Source organism: Dromiciops gliroides, chromosome 4 (genome assembly GCF_019393635.1).
Source record: "Dromiciops gliroides isolate mDroGli1 chromosome 4, mDroGli1.pri, whole genome shotgun sequence".
Classification (NCBI taxonomy): domain Eukaryota; kingdom Metazoa; phylum Chordata; class Mammalia; order Microbiotheria; family Microbiotheriidae; genus Dromiciops; species Dromiciops gliroides.
This window is the reverse complement of record NC_057864.1, coordinates 496,258,063-496,285,935: the sequence shown is the minus strand read 5'-3', so window position 1 is coordinate 496,285,935 and position 27,873 is coordinate 496,258,063. Positions and strand designations below refer to the sequence as shown.

The 27,873-nt window shown below is 54.4% G+C and overlaps 1 protein-coding gene across 2 annotated transcripts; it reads right to left on the bottom strand.

Annotated features, from left to right (window-relative positions):
• On the bottom strand, positions 1–27,806 carry UBE2G2 (ubiquitin conjugating enzyme E2 G2). 2 transcript variants are annotated; one of them, XM_044005223.1, is made up of 6 exons: positions 27,673–27,806; positions 16,709–16,744; positions 16,573–16,618; positions 5,287–5,405; positions 2,551–2,691; positions 1–1,462 (listed from the first exon to the last, which is right to left on the bottom strand). In XM_044005223.1, exons 1-6 carry the CDS (start codon positions 27,713–27,715, stop codon positions 1,350–1,352), a joined length of 498 nt encoding a protein of 165 aa, XP_043861158.1. In that variant the 5' UTR covers positions 27,716–27,806; the 3' UTR covers positions 1–1,349. The 2 variants fall into 2 exon arrangements, with proteins under 2 accessions (XP_043861158.1, XP_043861159.1); XM_044005224.1 differs by lacking the exon at positions 27,673–27,806 and adding an exon at positions 24,536–24,836.
• Between the last annotated feature and the right edge of the window lie 67 nt (positions 27,807–27,873).

The window sequence follows — 27,873 nt, the reverse complement described above, 5'->3', positions numbered from 1 at the left end:
TGCACAGGGATCAATAGGCACCTTTATTTTTAACAAAGCAATTAAATTCCACCATAAAATAAGGAACCAGCATGGGGGCGGCACTGAAAATCAATACAAATGCATAAAAACACTTTGCTGTTGAAAAAGCTTTTCAGTCTCAAAAGTACCTTCTGAGCTCTTCAGCCCCTCTTGAACAACAGCTTCCTCTGCCCTCTCTTCTGAACTCTGAAGCTCAGCTACCCTCAACACCTCACCCAGCTTGGGGGCGTCTGCAAAAACTACTCAGGGCACGCTCCTAACCCTCCCTCCACCCTACAGCATTTACTTCAGACTGAAAAAATCCCCTTCAGGAAAAAAGAGAATGGGGGCAGCTCCAATGGCATCTAATCCCATAAAACTGGGGGAGGGGTTTTAGTGAGTTCCCTAGAAAATGGAGCTGAAGGGAAGAATTAGGGCAGAGTAAATGCCCATCTATGGATGAATAGCTCATACAACACCCTTTATTGCTTGTCTTTAAAAAATAGAAATTCCCATTCAAATTTTACCTGCTAAAAGCAGACCCAAGTCACTGATTCTGCAGGCAAAGAATTCATTATTGCTTAGAATCTCAGCTCTCGGCGCTGGGCTGCAAACTCAAGTGTCCACCGGGGCTCCAATGGGGAAGCCCTCCTAGCCTGCTTAACCGCCACCTTGCCTTGGAGAGAGGGGTCAGAGCAGACAAGAATTCCCAAACCCTTCCAAGTCTGCAGGCCCTGGGTAAGGCCTGGTTCTCCCAGAGGCAGCCTCTGCCAGAACTCATGGCCCAAGTATGCCGACACGGCTGACCAGAGCAGAGATGTGACCCAAAGACCTCTGGGCTTTTTAAGATGCGTTCATGAAGCATTTTCCCACTTCAGCCCACTCCGCCCCGGCCCCTCTCTGTTGACTCACATTGCAAAAAAGGCCACCTGCCAACAACCCTGGGGCTGACAGTAATGCACACCTGAAAAAACGATCATCGACTGGGTGATAAGAAAAACATATATTTGTCAAACAGTAAGGACAGAAAGTGATTGCAGAATGAGCTTCCCATGTGGCACATGTCAAGACCCGTCAATGGACCCAGAGTCGGCTTCCGCACCCAGGCCTCTCCTCGGGTTCTTTGCTCCACCCAAAGCCTGGCTCCCCAGCCACCTCTGCAGAGAGGAAGGGCCGTGCCCAGCGGCCAGGATGCCCCAGTCGGAGGAACACTCCCAGAGTGCAGAAGCCTCTATCCATCCAATGCAAGGAGCGTCAGGCGCCCCAGCGGAGGGACCGCAGGGGACTCGCAGCTGTGACTATGTCTCAGGGGTGGGGATGGGGTGGGGCAGGGCAGGGAAGGAGGGGTCCTAGAGCCCCAGGGACTTCTGCACGATCTGCTTGGCAATGCGGTAAAACTGCTCCCGGTCATCCCGCCACATTTTCGAAGCATCCACGTTAGCACCGCTCTCATCATTGGGCTCTGAAAGAGAAGGAAAAGCCAGGCAAGGTCTCAGCCTTCCATGGAGTCGTGGAAAGGGCCCGTCAGGAGTCCCCGAGACTCTGCCAGCCCCGGGCACCCCCTGCACAGGCTCAGCCCACATCGAAGCAGGACCAAATCCGGCCGTCAATACCAGCAAAACAAAGAAGGACGCTTATTCTCCGCACAATCAATCGAACATCTGTTAGGGAGAGGCACCTTGTGAAATCCTCGCCTTTTTAACAAAAAAGAAAGTCCTCCCCTCTGCAGGCTGGTATGTGAGGCTTCTCTCCTCTTGCAGGGGGGCACGTCTGTCCTCCAGAGACACCTGGACACGAAGCCGGCCCTGGTCTCCCTGGGGTTCACGTGTAGCCCAAGGGGCAGGCCTTTGTTAGAGACCCCCCCCAAAGGAGGGCAGCAGGTCCCCCTCATGACTGGCCCTAGGTGGGAAGCATCCCCGCCGCTCCTCCTGTAAGCCCAGTGAAAAGAGCTTACCAGCTCCCTCGAAGTCTGCCAGAAGAAGCCCTGCCCACCCCCTCAATTTGGATCCTCTCTGTGTCTCATCTGTCTGCCTGTGTTTGCATTTGCATAGTACCTGCACACAGTAGGCCCTTCCAAGCCAACGTACCACCTTGAGCCTTGGTGCAAAGCAGCCAGCTCTAAGCTGGGCTCTCACCCAGAGCCTTCACCCACCCCCTGCAGAGCATCAGGATGCCTGAGCCAAAGCCCTGGGGTTCTGCTCCCCAGAGGAGGTGCTCCATTGTCTCTGTCTGTTTTCTTAAGGGAAGAGGCGGGCTTCTTGGTAAAGGAGCCCAGCTGGGATGAGGTCATGGAGGGAGAAGGACCAAGGCCAGGAGGTGCCTCCCACTGGCCTCCAAGGCCCACCCGCGCCATCCCTGCGCCATCCTCTCAGGACCCAACACCATCACGCCCACTCGCCAGGGGAGGTCTGATACAGAACTTCCATGTGGCGAATACTGTTCCCTCCTGGGCCTCTGGGGCCCTGCTCCTTCACTTGCACGATACCTGGCCCGAGCGAGGTGGTGTGTCCCCGGGAAGGGGCTTCCCCATGGCTGGTGGCTCCTGCTTACCTGCCAACATACTCACTACCGAGAGCAGGATCTTCTCCACGCTCTGCACCGGGCTCCAGCGCTCGGCGCTGCTCTCGTAGCCCATGGGGTCGTCTCCTGGAGCGTGCAGAATGGAGATGCAAACCCTTCCGTCAGGGTAAACTAGGAACGGACCCAAACACAGCCAGTGTGACACAGGGAAGATCAGATTACAGGAGCAGAGAGCGAGCGCCCGGGGGCAGAAACTGCTGCTGTTTGCACAGCTGTGGCCGACTCCAGGCATGTCCCCAGAGTCACGCTCTGGCCAAGAGGCGGCCGGGGGAGGGGGGGGGCTGGTGCAGGCGCAGGCCCAGGCCCGCGACTCTGCCCTGACTTACGGAGGGAACCGGAGCCAGAAACGATGACGTCCGCACGAGCACAATGAGCTAGGGCCCTTGGGACCAGCCTGCCACGGCTGCCCGAGACCTTGGGGGAAGGGGGGCACGGGACGGAGAGATGGATGGTCCAAAGTCTCTCTTTTGTCTTTATGGAAGTGGCTCAGAGATTCAGCTCCCTCTTCCACAAAACCCCCAAGAGCACCAAGAATGCCGGATCACAGGCCTGGAGTATCTCACTCGGGGAGGTTTGGCAAAGATGACAGTAGTGCCCACTCATGCCCCCAATCCTGAAGAAGCAGTGCAGCAGGAGGGCCGGTGGCAGGGGGGGGGGGCCTGGATTCAAATCTCGTCTCTGATTCTCATTGCCCATGTGATTCTGGCCTGGTCACACATCCCCCACCTACCCTGGGACCTCAACTTCCTATTCTGTAAAATGGGACTGATGTCACCAAGAACCCAGGAGTCTTTGAAGCACTGTATGAACACCAGTTATCAGTGCCAGGGCCACGACTGTCATCAGACAGCACACACTGGAACTAGGAGCTAAGAAGGCCATTCCTTCCTCTAGGGCTCCCCACGGCAGCCCTTGGGGACCCCCCAAAAAGCACCTGTTGAATATTTGCTGTATTAGAAATAGAAACTGGGGGGTGCTGTTGATGAAAGAAGGTATATTCAGGGGGTGCAGGGGATAAAGAACCGGCCTTGGATTCAGGGGAACCTGAGTTCAAATTCGGCTTTGGACACAACACTTACTGGCTGTGTGACCCTGGGCAAGTCACTGAACCTTCATTGCCCCAGGGAGGGAGGGAGGGAGGGAAGGAAGGAAGGAAGGAAGGAAGGAAGGAAGGAAGGAAGGAAGGAAGGGAGGGAGGGAGGGAGGGAGGGAGGGAGGGAGGGAGGGAGGGAGGAAGGGAGGGAGGGAGGAAGGAAGGAAAGAAGGAAGGAGGGAGGAGGGAGGGAGGGAGGAGGGATGAAAGGAGGGAGGGACATTCCCGTGAAGAAACGCAGGCACCAAAGGCAGGAAGTCACCAGGTGACCCTCACCAGAGGAACTCTGGGGCTGACCAGGGGTTCAGGACACTGGACAGCGCTGGCAGGCTCTAGCAGCTCCTCAGTGTGTTGCTTTGTCCCAGCTGCTCCACCCTAGGGCTTGTGACTGAGGGAGAGGGGAGCCTACGGCCCAGATTTCTAAGAAGCAGGTTTCAAAGAAAAGACCCATCCTGGGCACTAAACTTCTGCCCAGGAAGCTCCAGAGAGCCTAGCGAAGCTGCTGAGAAACAGCACAAAAGTCAATACAATGTGCCAGCATCCTCTGCTCTTAACTTGTGACCATCCAAGGCTCTGAGGAAGAGCCGTGTTCAAACATGAAGAGCGGCTGGCTGGCCGGAGACAATGTGGCCCCGCCTAGTGGGCGGATGGCTCCTCAGCGCTGGAGGCTGGCATCTTCCCCTCTGCCCTCTGAGAATGTCCTCCCCTGTGGACTGGGGCTTCACACCATGTGGAGGAGCAATGAAGGAGGAATTCAAATTCAAATCCTAAGGCTGCCATGAAAACTGGCCTCGGGGCACTGTTGGTGGTTGTGAACTGGTCCAACCAACCCGGCAAAACAATTTGGAACTAGGCCCAAAGGGCTCTCAAAGGGTGCCCGGCAATACCGCTACTGGTTCTATATCCCAAAGAGATACAAAAACGTGGGGGGTGGCATCTAACTGGAAAGGGAGGGGACGCCCATCCGCTGGGGAATGGCTGCCCAAGCCTATGATGGAGATGGAACACTAGTGGGCCATGGGAAATACTGGGCAGGGCGCCGTCAGAAACACCTGGGAGGACTTAGATGAACTGAGGCAGAGCCGAGTGAGCAGAACCAGGAGAGCGGCTGAGAGTGACCCGGCTCTTCTGGGCAATACGAGGCCCCAAGATGATCCCTAAGGGATGCATGAAGAAGCACGCTCTCCACCTCCAGACAGAGAAGCCAGGCCGGCTGAATGCAGACCCAAGCTGACCTTCACTTACATTTCTTTGTTTCCTGATTTTGAATTCTCTGTGCGGCAGGACCGCGTGGGACCGTGTTTTGCATGATCTCACATGTACACACAATCTATTACTTGTCTTTTCAGGGAGGGAGCGAGGGAGAGGATGGAGGGAGAGAGCATCTGGTACTAAATGGCGCTAAAGATCAAGGCGGCTTGTTTTGGGGGGAGGGCTGTTCCCCACCTGTCTTCTGGTAAACTGGCCCAGGGATCGCCTGTTCCCACAAAGAGTGGTTCCAGCATGGCAGGAATCTGAACGTTCTCTGTGGTCTGAGGCTCTGGCCCCAGCATGACCCACACTTCTGAGGCAGCTCCTCCTCCCCTGCCCATGCCAACGGCCCGATCACTTACTGTTTGGGTGGAACATCTCACAGGTGAACCTCATCTTCGGGGGGCTGAGCGGGTAGTCCAGGGGGAAGCTTAGAATGGCAGGAAAGACACCAAACTCAAAGCAGGTGTCTTCTGGGCCCCTGCAGAAAAGGGATTTGGCTGAGCCCACGTGTGGGCCCCTCCCTCACCCCTAGCAAAGGATAGTTCTTCCAAGCAGTACTCTGTCCCGACCCCACCCCCCCCCGCCCCCGCCACGGCCCCACACCTGACATGTTCCAAAGGGAAACACACATTCTGCAAACAGACACAAGAGAGTCCAGCGGGGCTCTGGGAGAACTGCGCTGGGGCACAGGTGGGAAGAGGGCTCTCCTGCCAGGCCAGCCCACACTCTTCTTCCCCTCAGCCCCCACCCAACAAACCTTCCCAACTTCTGCCACAGCCTCACAGTCATCCCTGGGCAGACGCCCATCGGTCCCCAGTGATCAGACCCTCCTTCTACCCACCTGGATGCCCGTCCCAGTCTGGGGCGTCACTGTTACACGCTCATACCCTCGTCCCTGACATCACGGCCACCACCCTCCTCTTTTCTCCTTGGTTCTATTTCATGAGCTGGCCTCGGAGCAGCTAATCTCCCCGGTCCAGTCCAGGTTCTACCACCCTAAAGCACAAGGACCCCCAGAGCTCCTCACGGCCTCCAAGATAAAATACAAATGCCAAAGGTGGCATGGGCCACAGCCTGCCTTCACACCAAACTCAGTCTCTCCTGCTTCTGTGTCCTTGCCCAGGCTGGTCTTCAGCCCTTCTCACCTCATCCTCCTGAAAAATCAACAGGTGCTCAGTAGGCCAAAATATGCCATCTTGGCTTCAGGCCGTCCTCTCCAGGAAGCCCTCCCTGACCCCTTAGTTGGTGGAAAGGGACTTCACTGGATACAAGATGCCAGGCGAGCGGCCCTTGGGCCTCTGCCTGAGGCCCTCCCTGTCAGAGAGTCTCCCTACACCTGCCACATCAAGCCAAACTTCCCAGCCCTGGCCCCTGGGACCCCAGAGAACAGTGGAATATCTTCCCTGATAGTCCTTCCAAGATGGCAGGCTGGCTCTCGGGTGACCCATGGGGTCTCTTCCACATGGGATTGCTTGGGCCACCCTCTCCCTCCACTGGACTCGGCTTGTGACAGGGCAGTAACCATGCCTAAGGAAAAGGACCCGCTTGGACAAAAACAGGTGTGGCAGCTTATTCCAGGTAAAAGAACCAGGAGCCCTCTGTGAACAGGGGCTGCTTCTGCCTTGCTGTGTATTCCCAGCACTTAGTAGGTGCTTAATACAATGCTTACTGACCATTCGACGAGGGGAAGGGAGGGTGCCGCTGGGCTCTGAGAGCCATGAAGGGGGTGGCTTTGGGGGAATCCTGGGAAGACCCAGATGAGCCATGGATTTCTGAACCCACTAGGCAATGGGAGGAATCTGTTTTGTATGATGGCGTATTCCAAGGGCTTTTATCTTAACAAGGGAAGCAGGAACAGCAAATAAAGAGATGAGGGCCTGAACCCAGGGAGGAGGCACTGGATAATGCCAAGGTTATGAACCAGGGGGATGGGAAGGATGGTGGCGCCTCAATGGAAAGAGAACAGCCTGGAAGGAAAATGGACAGGGACACAGGAGAGAGAAGTGCTGACCACAGTACATTACTAATGTCATTTGCTACTGTGTCTCCTGTGCCTAGCCTACTCCATTGATCCTCCACTCTATTTCTTAGCTAGTACCAGATTGTTTTGATGACTGCCGCTTTATAGTAGAGCTCCAGATTTGGTACAGCTAACCCGCCTTCCTGTGCATTTTTGTCATTATTTCCCTTGATATTCTAGACTTTTTGTTTTTCCAGATGAATTTTGTTATTATTTTTTCTAGCTCTATAAAATCATTTTTAGGTAGTCTGATTGGTATGGCACTGAATAAGTACATTAATTTAGGTAGAATTGTCATTTTTATTCTATTAGCTCTGCCTATCCATGAGCAATTGATATCTTTCCAATATTTTAGATCTGATTTGATTTGTGTGAAAAGTGTCTGGTAATTGTGTTCATAGAGTTCCTGGGTTTGTCTTGGCAAGTAGACTCCCAAGTATTTTATATTATCTACCGTTAGTTTAAATGGAATTTCTCTTTCTATCTCTTGCTGCTGGACTTTGTTGGTCATGTATAGAAATACTGACGATTTATGTGGATTTATTTTATATCCTGCTACTTTGCTAAAGTTGGTAATTGTTTCCAGTAATTTTTGAGTTGATTCTCTAGGATTCTTTACGTATACCAACATGTCATCTGCAAAGGGTGATAGTTTTGTTTCCTCCTTGCCTATTCTAATTCCATTAATTCCTTTTTCTTCTCTAATTTTTAAAGCTAACAATTCTAGTACTATATTAAATAATAGAGGTGATAATGGACATCCCTGTTTCACCCCTGATCTTATTGGGAAGGCCTCAAACTTCTCTCCATTACATATAATGCTTGCTGATGGTTTTAGGTAGATACTCCTTACTATTTTAAGGAAAGTACCACCATTCCTAAGCTCTCTAGTGTTATTAGGAATGGGTGCTGTCCTTTGTCAAAAGTTTTCTCTGCATCTATTGAGATAATCATATGATTTGGGTTGGTTTTCTTATTGATGTGGTTGATCATGTTGATAGTTTTCCTCATGTTGAGCCAGCCCTGCACTCCTGGTATAAATCCCACCTGCTCATAGTGTATTGTCCTGGTGATCGCTTGCTGCAATCTCCTTGCTAATATCTTATTTAAGACTTTAGCATCAATATTCATTAGGGAAATTGGTCTGTAATTTTCTTGCTCTGTTTTGGCTCTGCCTGGTTTTGGTATCAACACCATATTAGTGTCATAAAACGAATTTGGTAGGACTCCTTCTTCACCTATTTTCCCAAATAATTTGCATAATATTGGAATTGACCAAATGTCAAGAGGAAAAAGCAGAGGGCCCAGGTCAGAGTCCAGGGCCATGACGGGTACAAGCCAGCAAAGGAAGCCAAGGACAGACTGGCAGGACAAACGGAGCGCAGGCCCCAAGCCCCAGTGAGGAAGAGCATGCAGAAGAGCACAAGCCAAGAGGAATGGTGCAAGCCCCGCCCTGGCCAGAGGCCTCCAACCGTGCCCTGTCTGCCCCAGAGACTGCAGGCTCAAGGGCACGGCCTGGGTCTGTTTGTCTGAACTTTCTCTGCCCAGTGCCTGACATACAGCAGGTGTTTAATGGATGTTTGTAGCCCGACTGCCCCACTGACCAAGGCTGGAAGAAGTTAAGAAATCACTGGCAGCTTTGGAGAGAGCAGTTTCAGAAGTGGGGGCATGGCAGGGTCAGCGAAGAATCCGCAGGGGCTGAAAGACTAGGGGAGGGGGACCGTGCCAAAGGACACAGGAGGGCAGAGGGCCACAGACAGGTGGGAGGGAAGGGTCACCTCGTTGTCAGAGCCTGTGTGAGGAACCTGGAGAGGCAGACAAGGGTCAAGAATCACCACAAATTATTTTCTCAGAAAAGGAAGAAGCCAGGTCCTGCCACCAAGTGGGAGGCATAGGAAGACATGTGGGAGGCTTGGAATGACCACTAGGGGGAGTGGGATGAGGACCAAGGGGGCAGAGGAGCAAGACGAACTGGCCCCCATGATGACCCCACTCCCCCAACTCTGTCATTAGCGCACAAGTAGGGGCAGAAGGTAACGTCGAACTGGAATGGTTCCCTTTGGTCAAGGTCAGAAGGGAAGGTTCTGGGGGGGTGGGGGGGGGAAGAGGTCCAACATGGGGGCAGAGGTCTCATGGCCGGGGAGAGCGTCAGATTCAGAGAAGCAGGAACAGGAAGGGAAAACGAGTCAGGAGAAGGGTGGATGGGGGCAGGAGCACTCTTGGGCAGGGTGGAAGGGGAGTCAGGTAACTGGCTGAGGACCCCTAGGCGGGGGGCCCACGTAACCGGGCCTTGGCAGAACACAGCCCAGGGGGTCATCAGGACCCTCTCCTCCCGCTGCCAGGCTCCCCACAAGCTGTGGACCTCTTTAATAAAGAACTTTCCTCCCTGGGCCCTGCCTCCAGCAGCATCCAACACCATCCAGGACACCGGCCAGGCCGGATCCTGGGTGAAATCTGGGCACATGGCTCAGGTTAGCGGGCAGCAGGAAGGGGGCACCAGGGACCCAGAGTACCCAAGTGCTCAACTGTAAAATGGACTCTCAACCAGATAAGCCTCGTGTGGTGTTCAGCACAGTGCTAGGCACAGAGGGGACACCCCTGCCCGTGCCCTTGGGCCGCACGGCCCTGGGAGAGGCATTCTGGGAGGGCTCCGGAGGACCTCCTGGATCCACACCCACACCCAGCCACCCACCCCCATCATAAGGACAGGGTGGTGGAGGTGCCTGCTGCTTTCCTAACAGGCTTTTGTGTTTCCAAACAGTAGTTTCTTTTTTCCCCAACACCAGCTCCAGAGGACCATCAGACACCGCCCGCACTCTTCTACCCTACCCACAGAAAAATGTTGGCATGCTACTGCTCTGCGGGCCTGCCCAAAGGCGCTGGTGCCCAAAGGAGGCGTCCGGGAAGCGTGCCCGCAGATGTGCTGCACTCCGGGCACGCATCTCTCTCCCTCAAAGAGAACTTGTCCCAGCCTTCAGAGTCAGAAAAGATGACGAGGCGGCCTCAAAGGACAGCTCCAAGGGAACCCGTAATGTCCTGAGGAGCCGGCCCGCAGCCCCCCATTCAGCTCCCCCGAGCCCAAACAAGGTGATCACCTGTGCTGGCCACGAGGAGACAACAGGCAGCCCAGAGCACAGCAAGTGCTGACTCAGCAACAGAACGACCAACCTTCCATGGGCTGACCCAAGCCAGCCGGGCCCGTCAAGACTCCCCACCCGCCCAGGCCCAAGCCTGCGGCAAGTATGCTGGCCCAAGAATCCCTCCTGAGAGGGCTGAGGCTCCACAGACCAGAACAAAGAGGGTCATGACTTGGGGATGCATGGAAAGGTCCCCTCCACTTCACAAATCGGGAGCTCAGGCCCCAGAAGGGAAAAGACTTGTCCAAGGTCACAGCAGAAGGGGACAGAGCCGGGCAGAGGCCCTGGGCCCTGGCTAAAGATCCAGAGCCTTCTCCAACAAAACAAGCCTGTACCCCAAGAAAACACAAGACACATTCCAGGGAATGTGAAGGGGGAGCCCCTGCTAAGTGGGAGCCTCAGCGAAGAGCCGGAGGAGAGGGGGCGCTCAGGCTAGACCTTGACTCACACTAAGGATGGTGAGAATGAGAAGGAAGGGTTTTCCAGGGACGGGGCACAGTCTGTACAAAGGCTTGGGGATGGGAGATGAGAGGTCATGCGTCTGTCTGCAAGGAAGAACAAAGTGAGCAAAGGCCAGAAAGACAGGAAGGAGCCAGATGATGATTGGGGAGGAGGGGGCAGGAGCCAGATGATGGGGGGGGCTGGTTGAGGCAAACAGGATGGCCACAGATGGCACATTTTGGGCCAAGCCTACTCCGTGGTCTCCAGATCTGTCACTACCAGTGTCCCAAGACAAGGCACAGCTGGTCAGGGGTGGAGAGAGGGGCCCACGGGTATTTCTGTTGCTGTCTTTTTCTTCCCTGTTTGTCACACCTGGATGGATAAAGCCCCTAATTCCTGCAGCCAGCAGAGAGCTCAGACTGACGGCAGTGACAGATCTCCTAAGAGCAGGCGGGATGGTCATCGCCAGAGTCTGACTCCCCCAAAAGAGGACATGCTTGTTAGGGATCCACTCAGGCCCTGCCCTTTGCCAGTCTGAGCCTCACTGCTTCCCCAGGAGACCACGGTGGCTCCGGTTTTCCAAAGTGTCTTTAAAATACGGGGCAGACTGAGGAGAGGAAGTGGAGGCTAAGGGGGCCCGTGAGCCTGTGGGTTTGACAGACTGCTGCTCATCATTTCACTTCGTTCTCCAGCAGCTTCCCGGGCCGGCCCAGAGAGCTGGCGCATGACCACGTGGATGCAGAGACCGTGGCATCTGGGAAAGGGTCTCCCTGCCCTGGTTTAGCCCACACGGGGGTTCCGAAAAGGTGATGCAGAACACAGAAACCCCAGCATCATCTACCGAGTGCCCAAGGGAACCTTATACTTAGAAGATTTCCTTCCCTCCAAGCCTGAAGAATCAGTGTCCAACTTCTCTGAGCGTTGTCTGGGTTTTGCTGTCCCGTGTGTCTCTGTAGTGACCGGTCTCCAAAGGGCTCTGACCCAAGCTTCACTGTGTGACCTAAGCCTTGTGTCACTTAACGCCTCGGGCCCAACCCCCCTACGCTGCCTCAGTTGTGGGGCTCGGGGCCCTCAGAATGGGCTGGTCTCCAAAGACCTCTGCTGACCATCCTGAAGCAAATGTGCCTGTTGCTGCGGCCGCCGCCACCCTTCTTCAAAGAGCACGTGAAGGACAGAGGGATGCCATGGGGAAGTGGGGCTGGGGAGCTGCCACCATCAAGGATCAGAAACATGAGGTCACCTCCCTTCCCGCCCACCCCCACCCCCCTGGCAATTCTTCTACAAAGGGCCCAGAACAGTCTCGTGGGGCTGGTTCTGACCCAGGCTCCTTTTCTCCTTCTATGAAGCAGCAGTGCTTAGTATTCTGACATCCCTTGGGAAACACCTAGGGAAGAAGTGATTCTTCTAAGCTGGCGAAGTCACCGCCGTCCCCCATGGATGGATCGAGCCCTCTTCACTCCCATAGCCACCATTTTTGTGGAGGTCCAAGAGCCTCTCATCCAGATGAACAGAAAAGACCCTGAATCGTCCTCCTGCTTCCAGTCTGTCCCCAACGTATTCCACCCTTGACACAACGACCTTCAGAGGTCCCAGCACCTTCCCAAAGCCAGCCCAGTTCTGTCGGCTGAAATGGTGGCTTTCGCCCAGTAATTTGCCACTCCCTAAGATCCTCTTAGATCTGTAGCTGAACTCTGAGGCTCGTGAGCACAGAGTGCTTCAGATCCCCCAGACAGGCGCTCAGTCATTATCTGCTAAAGGGGGGAATCCCCCACTACTAATGATCTGAAAAAAGGCTTTCCTCAGAGGGGGAGGTAGCACAGGCCACATGGTCTGCTGCTGCCCATTCTATGATCCAAACAGTCACTGAAACCCTGTCTTTGTGGGCTTTAGACACTTGGGATGCATCAGGAAAAGCCCTACAGAATCTGGAATTCATCAGAGGAAGAGAGAAAGGAAGGGCAAGAGCAGAGGACAGATGAGAAGACAAAGAGAGGGGCTGAGAAGAACCCAGGTGTCTGTCTGCCAAACGAAATCAATGCAAGGACGGTTAATTCCATAATAGTTGTTTTAAGTGCATTTGTAAATGGCTCCTTATTTGTGCAAGGACCTGGAATTGGACCAAAACCCACAAACTCACCAGGTCTCCAAGAAGGGGAATTCCACACTCACAAAGTCACCCTCAAACATCAAAGTGCTCTGCCCTAAAGAGAGCGAATTGCTTTTCAAGGCAAGTTTGTGAAACACTGGCTGGGTGGGGTCCTATTCCCTAACACCAGTCCTCCTGACCCTTGCAGAACCGTGACAGATGCATCCTAGGGGCTGTGTTCCTCTCTTCCCCTCATCCGGCTTGGGATGTGGATAAACCAATGTGGAGGCGACCCTGGAAGTGAGCCAGGAGGCCTGGCACAGCCTCACATCTGCCCTGTCATCCCTCAGTCCCTGATCTTACCCCTCTCAGTCATCACTGAACTGCAGGCTCTGTTGGCATCACAACCTCAAGGGTGTAACTTTCACAAAAATCAGAAGGGAAATGACACACAAACAGTCTGAATTTCCAAGGCAATTATACTTCCCATATAGCTCTCACTGCGTGTGAACGGGGCTTGAGACAAAGAAAAATCCCATTCATAGCACGGAGGTTTAACGTCTTCTGGCCACATTAAGAACTCAAGGAACAGCAGCCATTTTTGTGAAAGGTAGGCAGTGACAAAATGGGTTAGTTACACACGCCGTTTTACCAGCTCCCCCACCCAAGAAAATGGCAGGCATTAATTAACAAGCAATTATGAAGTGCTGATGATATGCTGGGCACTGCACTGAGTGCTGGGTTTTAAAGACAAAGGCCTCTAAGGAGTTTAGGCGCTTATGAGGGTCCAAGGAAAGAAGACCCAAGGTCTTGGGAAGGGATGCTGAGAATAACTAGGATGACTGGGAAAAGAAATGAATTTTTAAAAATTGTTCCGTAACTCTAAGCTATGCTGCCGATAACTGGGCTTTGTGCAAAGAAGAAACAGATACAAGGGAATCTAGGAAGGATGGCAGGTAGCCCCTGGGAGGAAAGAGGAAAAAGCCTTGGGCCCCTCCGCTGGGACTTGAAGCAATCGGAGGTGAGGAGCGAGCATTCCAGGCATGGCGCTGAGCTGATGCAAAGCCACGGAGGAACAGGAAGAGCTCTGTGGCCGGTGTGGCGGCTCATGGCCTGTGCAGGCCAACTCACTCCTGGGCTGAGAGGAGGCCTGGAGTTCACTGAGTAAGGGGACACAGACAGGACGATCACTGTGGGGACTGGGAATGACAGCAACAATCCGAGACAGCGTCAAAGGCCTCATGACGAGAAACGTCGCCCACCTGCAGACAAAGAACTAGGCTGAAGCGGACGACTTTTCACTGTCTTTGCGGGTGACTTTTGTTCTTCGGGTCTGCCTCTTTTTTCATAACATGATGAACACTGAAACATGTTCTACACAACTGCACAGACAGAACCTATGCTGAACTGCTTGGTGTCCTAGGGAGCAGGCAGGGAAAGGGGAGAGTGTGGAATTCAAAAAGACATTTCGAATAAACGTTACAAATTGGAATTGGGAAAAAGCCAAGTATTATTTAATCAGAAAAAAAGAAAACCACAGTGGTGGCAGACAAACCAAGAGCAGAAAGAGGCCAAACAATGATAAAAGACCTAAAAACGCCGATGGACGAGGTGACCAAGCATGTTTCCAGAGGGCCCGTGAGGAAATACGCCGCCCAGTTCTTGGCAGAGATGCCAGGTGCAAGGCAGGGAGGCACCTCTGTTTTGGTACGTGGTCACCGTGGCGATTCTTCTCACTTACTTGTTGCAAAGGGTATTTTATTTAATTGGGGGCAGAGGGATGGGGAGTTAGCAACAGTGATGCCCCCAAAGGACAGGCACAGAAGAGATCTGAGCGCAGTTCTGAGGGGAGCGCTGACAAGGAGGGCAGCTTGGAAAGTTCCGTGGAGAATTTATCAGACACTTTTCCCCCTAAAACAACCAGCACGAAATGGAGCCTAACAGCTTCACGTACACCTTTCTATCCTGTGTGTGATCACCTCCCGAATAAAAGAACTAAGTGAGAGTGATTGAGGGCCTAAGAGGGTGGCTTTGTGAACCAAGAGGATGGCGCAGAGACAGAAACCACAAGATCTGACAACTAGAAAAACTGGAGCTTAACTACATGCACCATAGTCGGAAGGTGACGTCTCAGAAGTGGGGCTCACCAGCTTCCTGGGCTCAGCACGATCAATGCGACTGAGGGGATGGGGAAAGGATTAGTGTTCCCTCCAAAGGAAGGTTGTTGAGGGCAGCCCTTGGCAGATCTCAATGCTTCCCAAGTGCCCGCCTGGCAGCCATGTGAAGGTTACCACTGCTTTTCCCTACTGCCCTTCAGAACTGTCAGACTGGAGGGTCTTTTCTGAGCCCCCCACCCCCTCTCTGCAGCCTCCCTCCCCACTCCTCTCTGGGTAGTGCATCGGCCTCTAAAGAGTCTCCAGATGCAAAGTCTCCGTGCGCTTGGAACCCCCCTGACTGCCCAGGTCAGGACACGCCAACCTGTGGGGGGAGAACCTTTACAAGACCCTGGCTGTCCTGCAGGCTGTCAGACAAGCTTCCCCAAACCAAGGACGCCCAGTGAATCACGTGCCACCGACACGAAAACCACAGCAACCACTCAGCAGTGGCATTTTACTATGCACAGCAATCACTGTTAGGTTATCAATAATCCTCTTGTGAGCAAAAAAGAATTTCGCATCTGTAAAACAACCATTTTCAAAGCCGTTCAGAGGCTCCTGTCAGACTGTCAATGGATTCTGAGCTTGAAGGGGCCTTACCGGCCAACAAGCCAGACTGTCAGTTTAGGAAACTGAAGTGCCTACAATTCGGAGCCACCAGAAGCAAAGATACGATGTCTGCCCTCGGTGCCCAGGGCACAGATGGCAGAGGGCCAGTATGGCTAGATCCTAGAAAGGTCGGAAGGAGCCAGGCTAGCCCAGATAAGGTTCCCTTGAGCCCTGGAGGGGACAGGGGGCCACCGGGGCTCCCCAAGGGGGAGCAGGGGGGCATCGGGCCAGGGTGGCGGACACTTCCCCCCCCCCTTCAGAAACATCACTGTGGCAGGAGGCTCGGGTGAGAGTCGAGGGGCCATGGGAGAGGTGATATGGGGGCGAGGAGGAGGCACCAGGAGCAGACAGCCTCCTAAGGGGTTCTGCTGAGAAAGAGAGGAGCTGGGAGAGAGGGAGAGCCTGAAGATTTAGAGACACATCTGGAAAAGGCTGGGGGGAGGGGGAAGGACAGGAAGAGGGGACAAGGGTGCATGCTCACCTCTATGGGTCTGTCTTGGCAAGGACAAGGGGAAGATGTCTGAGTAATGGGGGAGGGGGACAGAAGAGAGGAGGGAGAGGGGGAGGAGCACCTTTCAGCGAATGACTTGGTCTTTAGAGTTTGGGATAAGGTGAGGTGGGGAGGAGGGATGCCGTGGGAAGTCCAAGGAGAGGCAAGATGGTGAGGAACAGCCAATGGGGAGAGTGGGATGGCAATGGAAGAGGCCAAGGAAAGGGCCCAGTTTGGGGATCTCCTCGAGGCCCCAGGAAAGGGACGGTGGACAGAGGCCATGGCGAGCAGGGCCAAGGATGAAAGGGAGAGAAAAAGCGGTGGGGTGGAAGGCCAGGGCAGGGGAATGTCCAGCCCTGGGGCCACCAGCGGTGCTGCCCATTTTGAAAGCTCACATGTGATGATGTTTCTCCAGGGATGCTGGGAGATACTCCCCTCCAGTGACACGTTCCCACAGCTCAGACCCTTGGTACATTTCACATTTGCTCCCTTACGAGAAGGCGTCAAAGGGGGCAGCTAGGTGGCGCGGTGGATAGAGCACCACCCCTGGATTCAGGAGGACCTGAGTTCAAATCAGGCCTCAGACACTTGACACTTACTAGTTGTGTGACCTTTGGCAAGTCACTTAACCCTCACTGCCTTGCCCACCCCCCCCCCAAAAAAGAAATGAAAAAGGCATCAAAATGAGGAGATGCGTGACACTCACATGATCAAGGCTTCCCATTCAAAAAAGTTCTCTTCATTCATCGGGCCTGCAAGGAAAGGAGACCCAGGCCCAGGTGAGTTCTCCAGCCACACAGAAGCAGAATCAATGTGATAGAGAAAAGATGTGGGGGCCTTACCTGCCACGATTCCCTCAGGCGGATTCAGCGTCAGCTCTACAAAATGAAGAATTAAAATATGGTCACTAAAAAGAAGAGATGCTAAGTCGGGTAAAAATCGAATTACACGACCCCCAGGTGACTTCTCAGGATGTTAACAAAGGAAGTGTCCGAGCTTCCTTTGGTTTCTAGACTGGGGCCACCAACTCCAACAGCCTCATCTTACAGAGGAAGAAACTGAGGCCCAATGTCACACGGGCAGAGGGCTTCACGACTCCAAGCACAATCTTCTATCAGCTACTCCAAGCTGACTTGATCGACTATAAGCCCCCCCCCATGAAGGACTCCTACAGACCACCTGAGGGGGTTCCTATCACAAAACTTCCCAAAATCGTAATGAGCAGCGCTGGTACGGCTCTTGGAGGTTCATTCACCTCAGTCCCACAACAACTTTGTGACTAGGTATTCTCATCATCCCCATTTTAAAGATAAGGAAACTGAGGCTGGCTGCCCACTAAGTGTCTGAAGCAGGATTCTCATTTCAGGGAGACAGGCAAAGAGGATCTCTGTCCGCCCCGCCCCCCCCCACACACACACAGCAAGGGCTTTCATCGCCCACCCTGGTGGAAACTTCTGAAACAGAGAAGAACGAGGCTGTGATTCTTCCAGTCTTTGGAGCCTGAGAAAGTAAGGGGAGATCCCCACCCAACCAGATCCTGCCTTAAGTACAGGGCTGCTCCCCTACCCCAGTTCCTAGCTGGGGGCCTGGGGGGTGCAGGGTGGGGGCAAATCAATCAATCAGCAAGTACAGAGCACAGGCTCCCAAAAGCTTCCATTCCAATGGCCAAGCTTCCACCCAGGAGGCCTAAGTAGAAAATGCACGATACCAGGAGGGAGTCCAGTCAGCCAGTATGGCGGGCTATGAAGGGCGTTTCACAAAGCCCAAGAGAGGAGCTTCAGTCTATTCTGGAGGTCTTGAGGAAGGAAGGTCACGTTGGTGGTGGGAGGGACTGGAGGCAGAGAGGCTAAGGATGAGGCAGGGGGTGGACCAATAAGACCAATGGTGTCTGGGCAGAAAGGGCGAGATCTGAGGGAGGAGAAGCCAAGGAGAAGATGATGAGCTGACCCACTGGGGAGACCCGGGGGCGGGGGGGGGGGGGGAGGAGAGAGAACAGCTCCACTCTTTATACTGTTACCCACTCTGAAAACAGGCACTTCCCTCTGCCAGCCCTGATCTTTGCAGCCCTGATGCTTAGCATAGAGCCTGGCAAACAGAGGGCACTTAATAAATGCTCTTTCCAACATACAACTGTTGATGCAGGACCATCAGCTGAGGCTGGATGGTCTGAGAGTCACCGGCAGAGATGGTCACTAAACTGTGGGAACAATAAGAGCGTTCATGAGGGCAGCTAGGTGGCACAGTGAATAAAGCACCAACCCTGGATTCAGGATCCAAGTTCAAATCAGGCCTCAGACACTTGACACTTACTAGCTATGTGACCCTGGCTAAGTCACTTAACCCTCACTGTCCCACAAAAAAAAAAAAAAGCACTCATAGAAGAGAGCCCAGGTCCAGACCCGGGCCAGGCCCTGTGTGCCTGCCTTCAAGGAGCTTACACGGGGGACAACGAGCAAAAACGTGTTTACAGAGAAGCCGTGTAAGAAAAACAGGCCTTAGGGGAGGCTCCTGTAGGTGGAGGGTCTGCTTTGTCATGGGACCCAGGAGTGCTGGCAAGTGAGGGAGGAGGGGGCTGCTGACAACGGCTCTGAACGTCAGAGCGCCTGGGAGTCGCTCCTGGAGATTGCTGAGAAGGGGCCTGCACTTCAGTGGGTGAGTGGAGGACAGACAGTAGGGGGAGAGCCTGAAGGCAGGCAGACAGCTGCGCCATTCGCCCACCCCAGACCACGGCCACTAGACCACCGTCCAGGCGCAAGGTGATGAAGGCCGGCACCAGGATGAGGGAGGGCAGGGCCAGAGTGAGGAAGAGGACGTATTCGAAAGATGCTGCAGAGGCAAAGCTGATGGCCCGTCCTGGCAACAGGCGCTGGCACCATATTGGATCTGGGGGGTGAGAAAGAGCGCCGAGTCCAGGATGACTCCCAGGCCGGAAGCCTGCAGGACTGAAAGGATGGGGCTGCCCGCAGATGGTATAGTGGGGAGTGGGGATAGAAGGGTTCAGGGGAAAAGATCACGAGTTCTATCTGGGATGCGTCGAGCTTCAGCTGTCTACTGGACATCCCAATGGAGACAACGGAAAAGCAGCTGGAGATGGGAGATGGGAGATGGGAGACGGGAGACTGGACAGGGCAGAGTCCAGGGCAGGAAAGGCAGCTCTGAGAATCCGGAGCCTGGAGATGGTAACTGAATCCGTGGAAGTGCCAAGATCCCCAGTGAAGGCTACAGAGGAAGGTTAATCACCCAAGCAAAAGGTGAAAAGCCCAAGGAGAGCATCTCCAGGAGACAGCCAGCGGGGTGCAGGGGGTCCGATGCCCCCAGGAAGGAGAATGAGGAGGCCTCTCATCTGGTAGGGCAGAGAGCGAGTCTAACATGGCTGTGCGGGATGTGCACCTCTGCTTGTGATGAGCAGGCCCAGCAGGATACCATTTCCCGAACCTTCTCTCTTCCAGGCTCCAACCATACTCTGCCATCCACAAGTGACCATGGATCGTCCAGCCCTGATGGCCCAGGCCACTCCGTCCAGCCCTGCCCTCATCTCTATCACCTCACACCATGGCTGCCAGCCTCCCCCAGCCTCCCCATCCTACAAATGGCCACTCCTGCTTTCCTTTCTTCCCTTTTAAAAAGACATTTACCATCATCTTGGTTTTACTATCTCCTTCCCTTTGCCTCAGAGCCTTCTAACAGAGATGCTTTTTTAAAATCAGCATTATTTTCTTTCTTTTTTTATGATTAAGCAAAACATGACCACATTTGTCATTTTGCACAAGGAAACTTGATTAAAAAAAATATGAAAGAAAGTGACAAACAGCCTGCTTCAGTCTGTGCTCTACCAACGTCAGCTCTTTCTCTGGCGGTGGACAGTCTGCTTCATCATCGGTCCTTGGGGATTGTCTTGGATCATTGCATTGCTGAGAATAGTAAAGTCATTCACAGCTCTTCATCCAACGATATGGCTGTCACTGTACAAGGTTCTCCTGGTTCTGCTCACTTCACTGTGCATCAGTTCATACAAGTCTTTCGAGGCCTTTCTGAAATTGTCCTGCTTGTCATTTCTTAGAGCACAATAATGTCCCATCACTATCATGGACCACAGCTCGTTTAGCCATTCCCCAATGGATGGGCATCCCTTGGATTTCCAATTCTTAGACATCACAAAAAGAGCTGCTAGGAATATTTTTGTACAATTAAAAAAAAAAAAAAAAGCATCCCAGGAGCAGCTAGGTGGTACAGTGAATAGAGCACCAGCCCTGGATTCAGGAGGTCCTGAGTTCAAATCCAGCCTCAGACACTTTACACTAGCTGTGTGACCTTGGGCAAGTCACTTAACCCTCACTCTCCGGCCCCCCCCCCAAAAAAAAAAGCATCCCAACCACTGAGAAGGTCAGGCCACAGTGCCCTGTTCCGTAGCTGGGGACCCCCACCCCCTCTCGGATCCCTAAGACACTAGGGCTTTCACAGGAAAGGGCCTGGGCACTCAGGTGCAGACATACCACCTTGCCCGTTCCTTCAGTCAACTGGTGACAAACACAGCAACTTCGTGTCAGCCGAACCCTAAGACCTTAGTTACTGGGGTGAGAATTCACTAGTGGATAAAAACTGGGTGGCACCCTGGCAGAAATTAGGGTTACCCCCAACATCGTACACCAAGATCACCTCCAAATATGGGAGAGAGAAAAGCAAATTGGCGTGCACATGTATGTATGTGAAGGCATAAGCAAATTAGAACAAGAATGACTTTTCTGATCTCTCTGCATGAGAAGAGCTCACAAGTGGCAGGCTCACAAACAGAGCCAGTGAAGCTGAAATTACAAAGGACAACTGGGGAAACTAGGGAAAAGACATTTTTGCCACATTTTTTTCTGATAAACGTCTCCCTTTCTTCCTCTCTTCCCATATGCATGTGGATGTGTGTACATGGGAACTGAGTAGAAAAATGACCAAAAGACACGTGCGCTTAATATGTTCCACAGGTTGATCTTTCTATTTTTAAAGTCAGGTCAACAAGCCCTTATTAACGGCTTCCTGTATGCCAGGCCAGCCCGTCCCTGCCCTGCAGGGGCCCCATTCTGGTGGGTGAGGGGCCTCAGGGGCAGCAGCAAAGCAGGTGGCCAGGCCTCTTCTCTCATGCCATCCCCACTAACAAAAGAGGAAGCTGCAGCTTCTAATGCTGAACCAAAGGCCAGGGCCTAGGACTCGGCGGGCATGGACTTTCCCCTCTGGGTCTTGGGAGCCAGGCCCCAGCCCCAGCAGGGGAAGGAAGGCTGTGGGCCCCAGATCTGCTCCCCAAGATGGAGGACTGGGCGCCCCACCCCAAACCCCGTCCCACAGATTGGCACTGGAGCAATTTGTTTGTCCTTTTGGTCAGAATCTGGGCTGGAAGAGCTGTGGGCCTCACCGGCTCTTCTGTCTTTTAGAGAGACTGTAATGAGGGAGCCAAGTTAAGGAAGTGACGGCTCTCTGTCTTTTGGCAAGAAGGAATGGCAGCACGAGTCAGACCGGGGAAGCACCCCTGCCTCCCCCAGCCCAGCCCACCATCCTCTTCAAGTAATAACATGCTGTCCTGTCAGAGGTCTCCGGCATCAGCCACAACAGTGGTGTCAGACTCAGAAAAAACTGCAGGCCTGCAGGCCAAGGAATGACTGGGGGGGAGGGGAGAGAGGGGCCCCCACAAATCTGGCAGCTGTAAGGACTAAAAGTCTAGTTGGGATGTCTAAAATCTAGTGAGTGGTCACCTTAAATTAGAAGCTTTAGCAAGAGTTTAGTCTTTAAGTATTTATTAAAGTGTATTAGAAGTCCGTGAAGAGCGGGAGAGGAAAACAGATTCCTTATAGCATGGAAAATCCTAGTCTAGATCTATTCGATATAGCCAGAGAAAAGCCTTCCTTTCCGAGCAGCCCACGTGAAGTCCCCCTCCACGCCAAAGTCCAGAACTGAAAAGGGCCTCGCTTCCTGGGGCTTCTCCCAGAAGCCCCCTGTCAAACCAGAAGCAGGACTGTCCACACACACACACACACACACACACACACACACACACACACACGGCTCCAAGCTAATGGGCTGGTAACACTGATTGACAGGACTCAAGGGTGGCAGACATCACCTCCTGATGACGTGACCTTCGAAACCCCAGAAAAGGTCACTTCCGGAGGCTAAATCACATGCAATGTTTTTCTCAGCAGGTTGGTAGCACTCTGACTCTCACACTACACAGTTACCCCGAGGTCAAGGAGGCCAGTGCAAACTATATCCAAAGAAAACCAACAAGCTGGCCAGTGGTCACCCAGCCCTGGCTTAAACTCTTAAAATAGAGCACACACACCACACTCAGGTACACACACACCTTCACATGCACATGCATGCACAGTGCACATGCACACCTACCACACACACCACACTCACACGTGTACACACACACAAGCGCACACCCCACATGAACACATACACACACACCTTGCCCACAACCCACAAAGGCACTCCTCTGTCCTCTCCTTGTTAGGAAGGCTTCTTCACAGCCAGCCTCGATTCACTGAGAAGGGCTGCCCTGTGGGGCCAGGTCTGAGCCTTTGTCCACATTCATCCCTAAAGGCAGGTGAAGTGGGCATCTGTCCAGGTTTAATGCCTCATCCCCTCCACGTAACTGATGGGGCCTTCATTGCTCTGGTCAGGATCCCAAAAGAGCGGGCACAGCTGCCCACAACAATCCAACGGACTCGTCACCCTGACCCTTTCCCAAGAGCTCAAGAGAAGGGCTGTGCCCTCACCCAGGATGGAGGCTTCCTTAGGGAAAATGTGAAGAATTGTTATTTGAGGTTTTTATGACCTCATCTTTTGGCTAGAATTAAAAAAAAAAAAAACAAACCACAGGGCACACTGGCCTCTGGGGCTCCGAAAACCACACGGTGCTCCACCCACTGGTTGTAGCCATCGCCATGGTGCTAGCACCTCATATCATCACCACTCACCAACACCTACATGGGCCTGGCAAAATGATAATGATTGGAAGCCCATTGAGGACAGTCATATGACTGTCAGAGCGGCCAGCCAATTGGCTGGGGGCTGTCTGGGGTCTGCTGGGAAGAAGGAGGGAGAGTCACCATTCTAGCTGGAAGCTGGAAGGCGACAGGACATTCTCAGCTGATTCCTGGGTGGTGGGGTTATTCAGGTTGGATAATTTCCCTTTCCCCATTTTATTTCCTTTCCCTGGATCCGACTGATCCTGTTTTGTTTTGTTTTGAAGTTCGTTCTTGTTAAAGAAATCCTGCTGTTTTGAGGGAGGCTGCTGGTCTCCTTCCTTGCCCCAATATTGCGGCGAGCCGCTTAGCTAACATTCCCCAATTAAAAATTGGTCCCCACAAGGAGAACCTCTGTGAGTACCCTGGGCCACAGGGTACTCTCTGCTTTCTCACTCACAATAAGGTTCCCTGATACTGCCAAGCGGCCTGGCTCCCCTCCTTCTCTCTGCTGCCCTTCACCCATTTAAACAAGGCTCAAACTGAGACAACTTCTCCTTCCTTTCTGTGGTGCATCCACGGCACACTCTGAGCCCCTGATAATCACACACATGTTCTAGGGGACACACAGACACGCTGTGCCCATTCTGCTCCTCTGCTGGGTTTGCCAACCTGCAGGACTCCTTCCAAAGTGGGACTTGGGCAGCTGTTATTCCCGGCCTTATTTCTACCAGGGATTGGCCCGGGAGCGTTTCCCCTGCCTAGACCCAGCAGAAGGCACCGAAGGTGGGCACCTCACCAGAAAGGGGCCGAGGCAGGGCAGGAAGCCCCCGTGGGCGTGGGGCAGTGCAGCTCGGGCACTGCCCAGCCTTGGCCTCCAAAGGTCAGGGGGCTCTCCATGAAGATGGAGCTGAGTGCAGATGAGCCAGCCAGAGGCGCTACGGAGCAGCCTGGGAGGTCAGCTCATGTCTATGCACGTGAGGACATCAGAGAGAGGAGGAAGGGGGAAAGGCCCCGGCTCACTGAGTCTCCTTCCTGGGCCACAGTAAAACACGCCCAGTCTCTGCCCCTCTGGTGGTCCACAGAAAGGGCACGGGGAGAAGAGAAGGCCCGGCATGGACGGGGAGCCAGAGGGAGGGCGGCCGCCCTGGCTGAGCTGGGGGCACAGCTCCCCTTGGACGTTCCCGCAGAGATGGGGTGCCTGGGAGGGGCTATCGTCACCAGCACGTGCCTGCCCAGCTGGGGGCCTGAGGCCTTAGGCTTGGATCAGGGAAGCCAGGAGTAGGGGCCATGATTGATCCAACAGCACCACCTGCTGGTCAGGCACAGCTCAGCAGGCAGAGCCAATGAAAACCAATGAGCCTGGAGGACTCCTGGGAGGATCAGCAATTGATTCCCAGACCTAGGGAGGAGGGCCCCTGGGGCATTTCTAAAAAGGGCCATCTGGGGTTGGCCTTTAGCCCTTTGGCATGGAACAAGGCAATCCCAAGCCCCAGAGGACACTGGGCGGCTCCACCTGGCTCAGAGGGCAGGTGGGGGTGGGCAGGGTTCTTTTTGGGAAAGAAAACCAGCACCCAAACTCCTCCATGACCGAGGACCGGCCTACCAGGCTGGGAGGGGCCTGGCCTGGCTTCTGCGGGCATCGCCCTCCCCTAAGCCACCTGTGCCCAACCGCTCCCTCCCCCCCCATCAGCCCAAACTTCCCTTCTGAACTACCTTGTATTTATGGCCCATTCACTGTCGGCTTGTAGACGTACAGGACTGACCCCCTGGAAGCTTCCCAGGGGCAGGTGCTGTTTCACTGTAGGCGCCTGGCATCGGAGGCAGGGGAGGGCACCTTGCCCATAGAAGCTAAGCGGATGTACCAGAGTCCTGCTCCAGTCATCAAGGACCGGAAGCCATCTGCAAATTCTACCAGAGAGAGCCCAGAAGGGGAGACCAAGGCAGGTGCGGGCCCTCAGGACTCCCAGGACACTCTAAACAAGACTTGCCACAAAAAACGATCACCTTTGACTTGAAAGAGAAAGAAGGATGTGGCGGGCTGGTGTAGACGTCCTCTCTGATGAACACTGGGGGAGAGCAGACAGCGGCTCTGGCCCCAGTGTTGGGTAGAGGTACCCTGGCATCGTGGGCCAAGCTGTGCCCACATGTCCTCAGAGGGTGCCAAGCAGAATCCATCCCGGGTGACCCAAGGGTCTGGCAGCACCACCTCACCCACGACTTCATGGGAAAAGGCCAAAGAGAGTGACCTCCAGTCACCCCTAGGTTGCAGAGGCTTTCCCAAGGAAAGTGAGGACACCCCCGGGGCACGACAGGTCACTCCTCAGCAGGAGGAACATTCTGTCCTTGGGAAGAAGGAGGGTTTCAACAGGACGTGCAAGCACTTCTTGTCGGCATCTCCTGGTCTGTGCTTTGGCCTTTCCGCCATGGCGCTTAGAATTCCAAGGAGGTTCTCGTGGGTCACACCACGTGGGCCTCTGCTGAGATTTAAAATTTTCATTTGAGTTGTTCAAAAAACTCTGCAGATGAACTTTTTTTTTGTGAGGTCGGATTTGAACAGATGAACTTTGGAACATTAAAATTGTCCATTTTTGTGTCCGCAGTGACCTAGTGCGTCTTTACAGGAGGGTGTGCCCCAGGTGTATGGGGCACATGCTTTGTGGCTACTTTCCCTACTTTGCTAATTCAATAAATGCTTTTGAGCTAATTAAAATTAAAACTGTCCATTTTTAATTTAACAAAAGAAAGAAATTAAGAGAGTGGCTAGAGGGGCCCTGCCCCAACCAGCAGGTTGGCCCAGGGCCAGGTCACTAAAATCTCAGCGTCCGTCTAACTAGTAGTGGGCAGGAGCACGTTGCCCGCACTCACCAAAGCACAGGGCTGGTCCAAAAATGACAAACCAAGACACATTTTCCCAAGCATAAGATGAGAAATTCTGGCTGGGCAGGAATTGTTCTAAAGACAATCTTGGGGTCCTAATGGGCCTAAATCAAGTAAGGAGATCTTGTGAGTATGGGCAGAGATCAGGGATGGTGGTCTCACAAGGGGAGGTGGCCATCCTTCTGTCTTGTCTTCTGTTTGACCAGACCACAGATGGAGTGATCGCTCTGGTTTCAGACACCACCAAAGGTGATGAAGAGCTGGTACCAGGCCAAGAACTTCAACAAGGGGAACTCTGAGAAGAGACAGAGTAGCTGGACCCGAGTCTTTATGAAGCACCTACTGTGTGCTTGACCCTGTGCCGGGGAAGCTTCCCAGAGGGCAGGTTCAAAAGCGTCAGAGTCCAGCTGAGGCTGGCTATCGGGAGCGGGCATCTTCTGCAGGGGCCCTTCCCAACCTGAAACTAAGGTCCTTTCTGTTGTAGACAGCGCCCTGAACTACGTGGGGAGCGTATGAGTGTCAGACCTCTCCCAGAGCAGGGAAGGCCTGACTCACTGAAACTCTCAGCTCCCCCAAAGTCGGATGGCATTTCCTGCCTCTAGAATGACCAGGCACTACATGCCAAGGTCTGATGCAGACTAGGCAGAAGGGCACCCGAGGGCAGCTAGGTCAAACGCCCACTGAAGGATGGGTCTGGTTTATCTTCAAGCAGCTGAAGGTGAGATGGAATCTGCTGCTCTGTGCCAAGGGCTGAAAGGGGGCCTTGAGGAATGAGAGCCAGATCCCAGGCCTGGTGACCCCCTGGGTGGATCCCTGACTCAGTGGATCCCCCCGGGGATGACCCCTCCCTTCCAGAGGAGCCTCGCCACACAAATTTGCCCTCACATCTTCCCAGCAGTTTCAGGCTTTAGAAAGTGGGCAAAGCACCTTTCTCTTGCAGTCTCTATAAAGCTTGGGGGAAGGGAGGGGGAAGAGGAACCCCCACATCGTCCTGCCCATGAGCCCCAAGACCTCCAGCTGTCCCAAGGGCCAGACCCTGCTGCAGTGCCCTGCTTTCGGGGCATTGTCCCCCCCCCCCATCACAGTCTCCAGGGCCTCCAGCAGGAAAGCTATGGGGTGAGGCCACCCAGCGAGTTTATCTGGGGGGGCTCCCCTTTCCCCCCCAAGCCCCAGAGGAAAGACAACAGAGTGGGAGGGGAGGCCTCGGCCCCCCAGAGGCTCAGCCTCTCCCTCCCTACCCCCCAGCAGCCTGCAGGCTGGGGGACACGGGGTTTGTCCCACAGGCTGGGCTCCAGGTGCTAATCCTGCCTGAACCTTTCTCTAGCAGTGGCTCAGGAGTCTCCCCAGGGAGGCCGATGCTGGGAGGGGCCCAGTGGGGGGAAGGGCCTCCAGGAACCCCCCCACTCCCGCAGCCCTCCCGTCGGCCCCAGGGCGGGGGCAGGCTTGGCCTTTCGGGGTAGCCCAGGAGAGCATGTGTCCTTCTGGGGATCCAAGAGCTCGTCACACCAGGAGAGAAGGGGGAGGGGAGCAAGCAGACCCGGTGCGGATGCCAGTGCGGACGCCGGTGTGGATGCCAGTGCGGACGCCGGTGTGGACCTGGGCCCAGCAGCAGCAGCCCCGCCCCCCCAGGCGCTTCCCCTTCGGCCTGGAGCCGCTGTTAGCTCTACCGAACCAAGAGTCGGGTTCCCCAACCACGAGTCCCGGGGACCGCACCCCCGGATGTCCCCCGGCCCCTCCCAAGTCGGGGGGGGGGGGCGCCAAAGGTTTCCCACCCTGGTCCCAGGCAAGTCCCTGCCCGGGGCCTCAGCTCTATAAAAAGGGCCCGCCCCGCCCCGCCCCGAGGCCCGGCCTCCCAGCCCATCGCCAGCCTCCGCGCCCTTGCCCAGGCCGTGCCGCCCGCGCAGGCGCACAGGTGCCGTGACGCCGCCCGCGCAGGCGCACTGCCCCCGCCCCGCCAGCCCGGCCGCACTCACGCTTGTACTCGGCCATGAGCCGCTTGAGCGCCGTCCCGGCCATCCCGTCCCCGCGGCCGCCTCTTCCTCCTCCTCCTCCTCCTCCTCCTCCGCAGCCTCTTCCTGCGCCGGCCCGGCCGGTCCGCCCCACCCCCCCCTGCCGCCGACCGCTTCCGAGTCGACGCGGCCCCGCCCCAACCTCTTCCGGGTTTGCGTCATTGC

Excerpts from the sequence above, each read along its gene's own strand:
- UBE2G2 (XM_044005223.1), bottom strand. The coding sequence starts at position 27,715 with ATGGCCGGGACGGCGCTCAAGCGGCTCATGGCCGAGTACAAGC. Across the intron at positions 16,619-16,708 it reads GCCTGAGGGAATCGTGGCAG|GCCCGATGAATGAAGAGAAC; the intron begins GTAAGGCCCCCA and ends CTTTCCTTGCAG. Across the intron at positions 5,406-16,572 it reads GAATGGGAAGCCTTGATCAT|GGGCCCAGAAGACACCTGCT; the intron begins GTGAGTGTCACG and ends CCTTTTCTGCAG.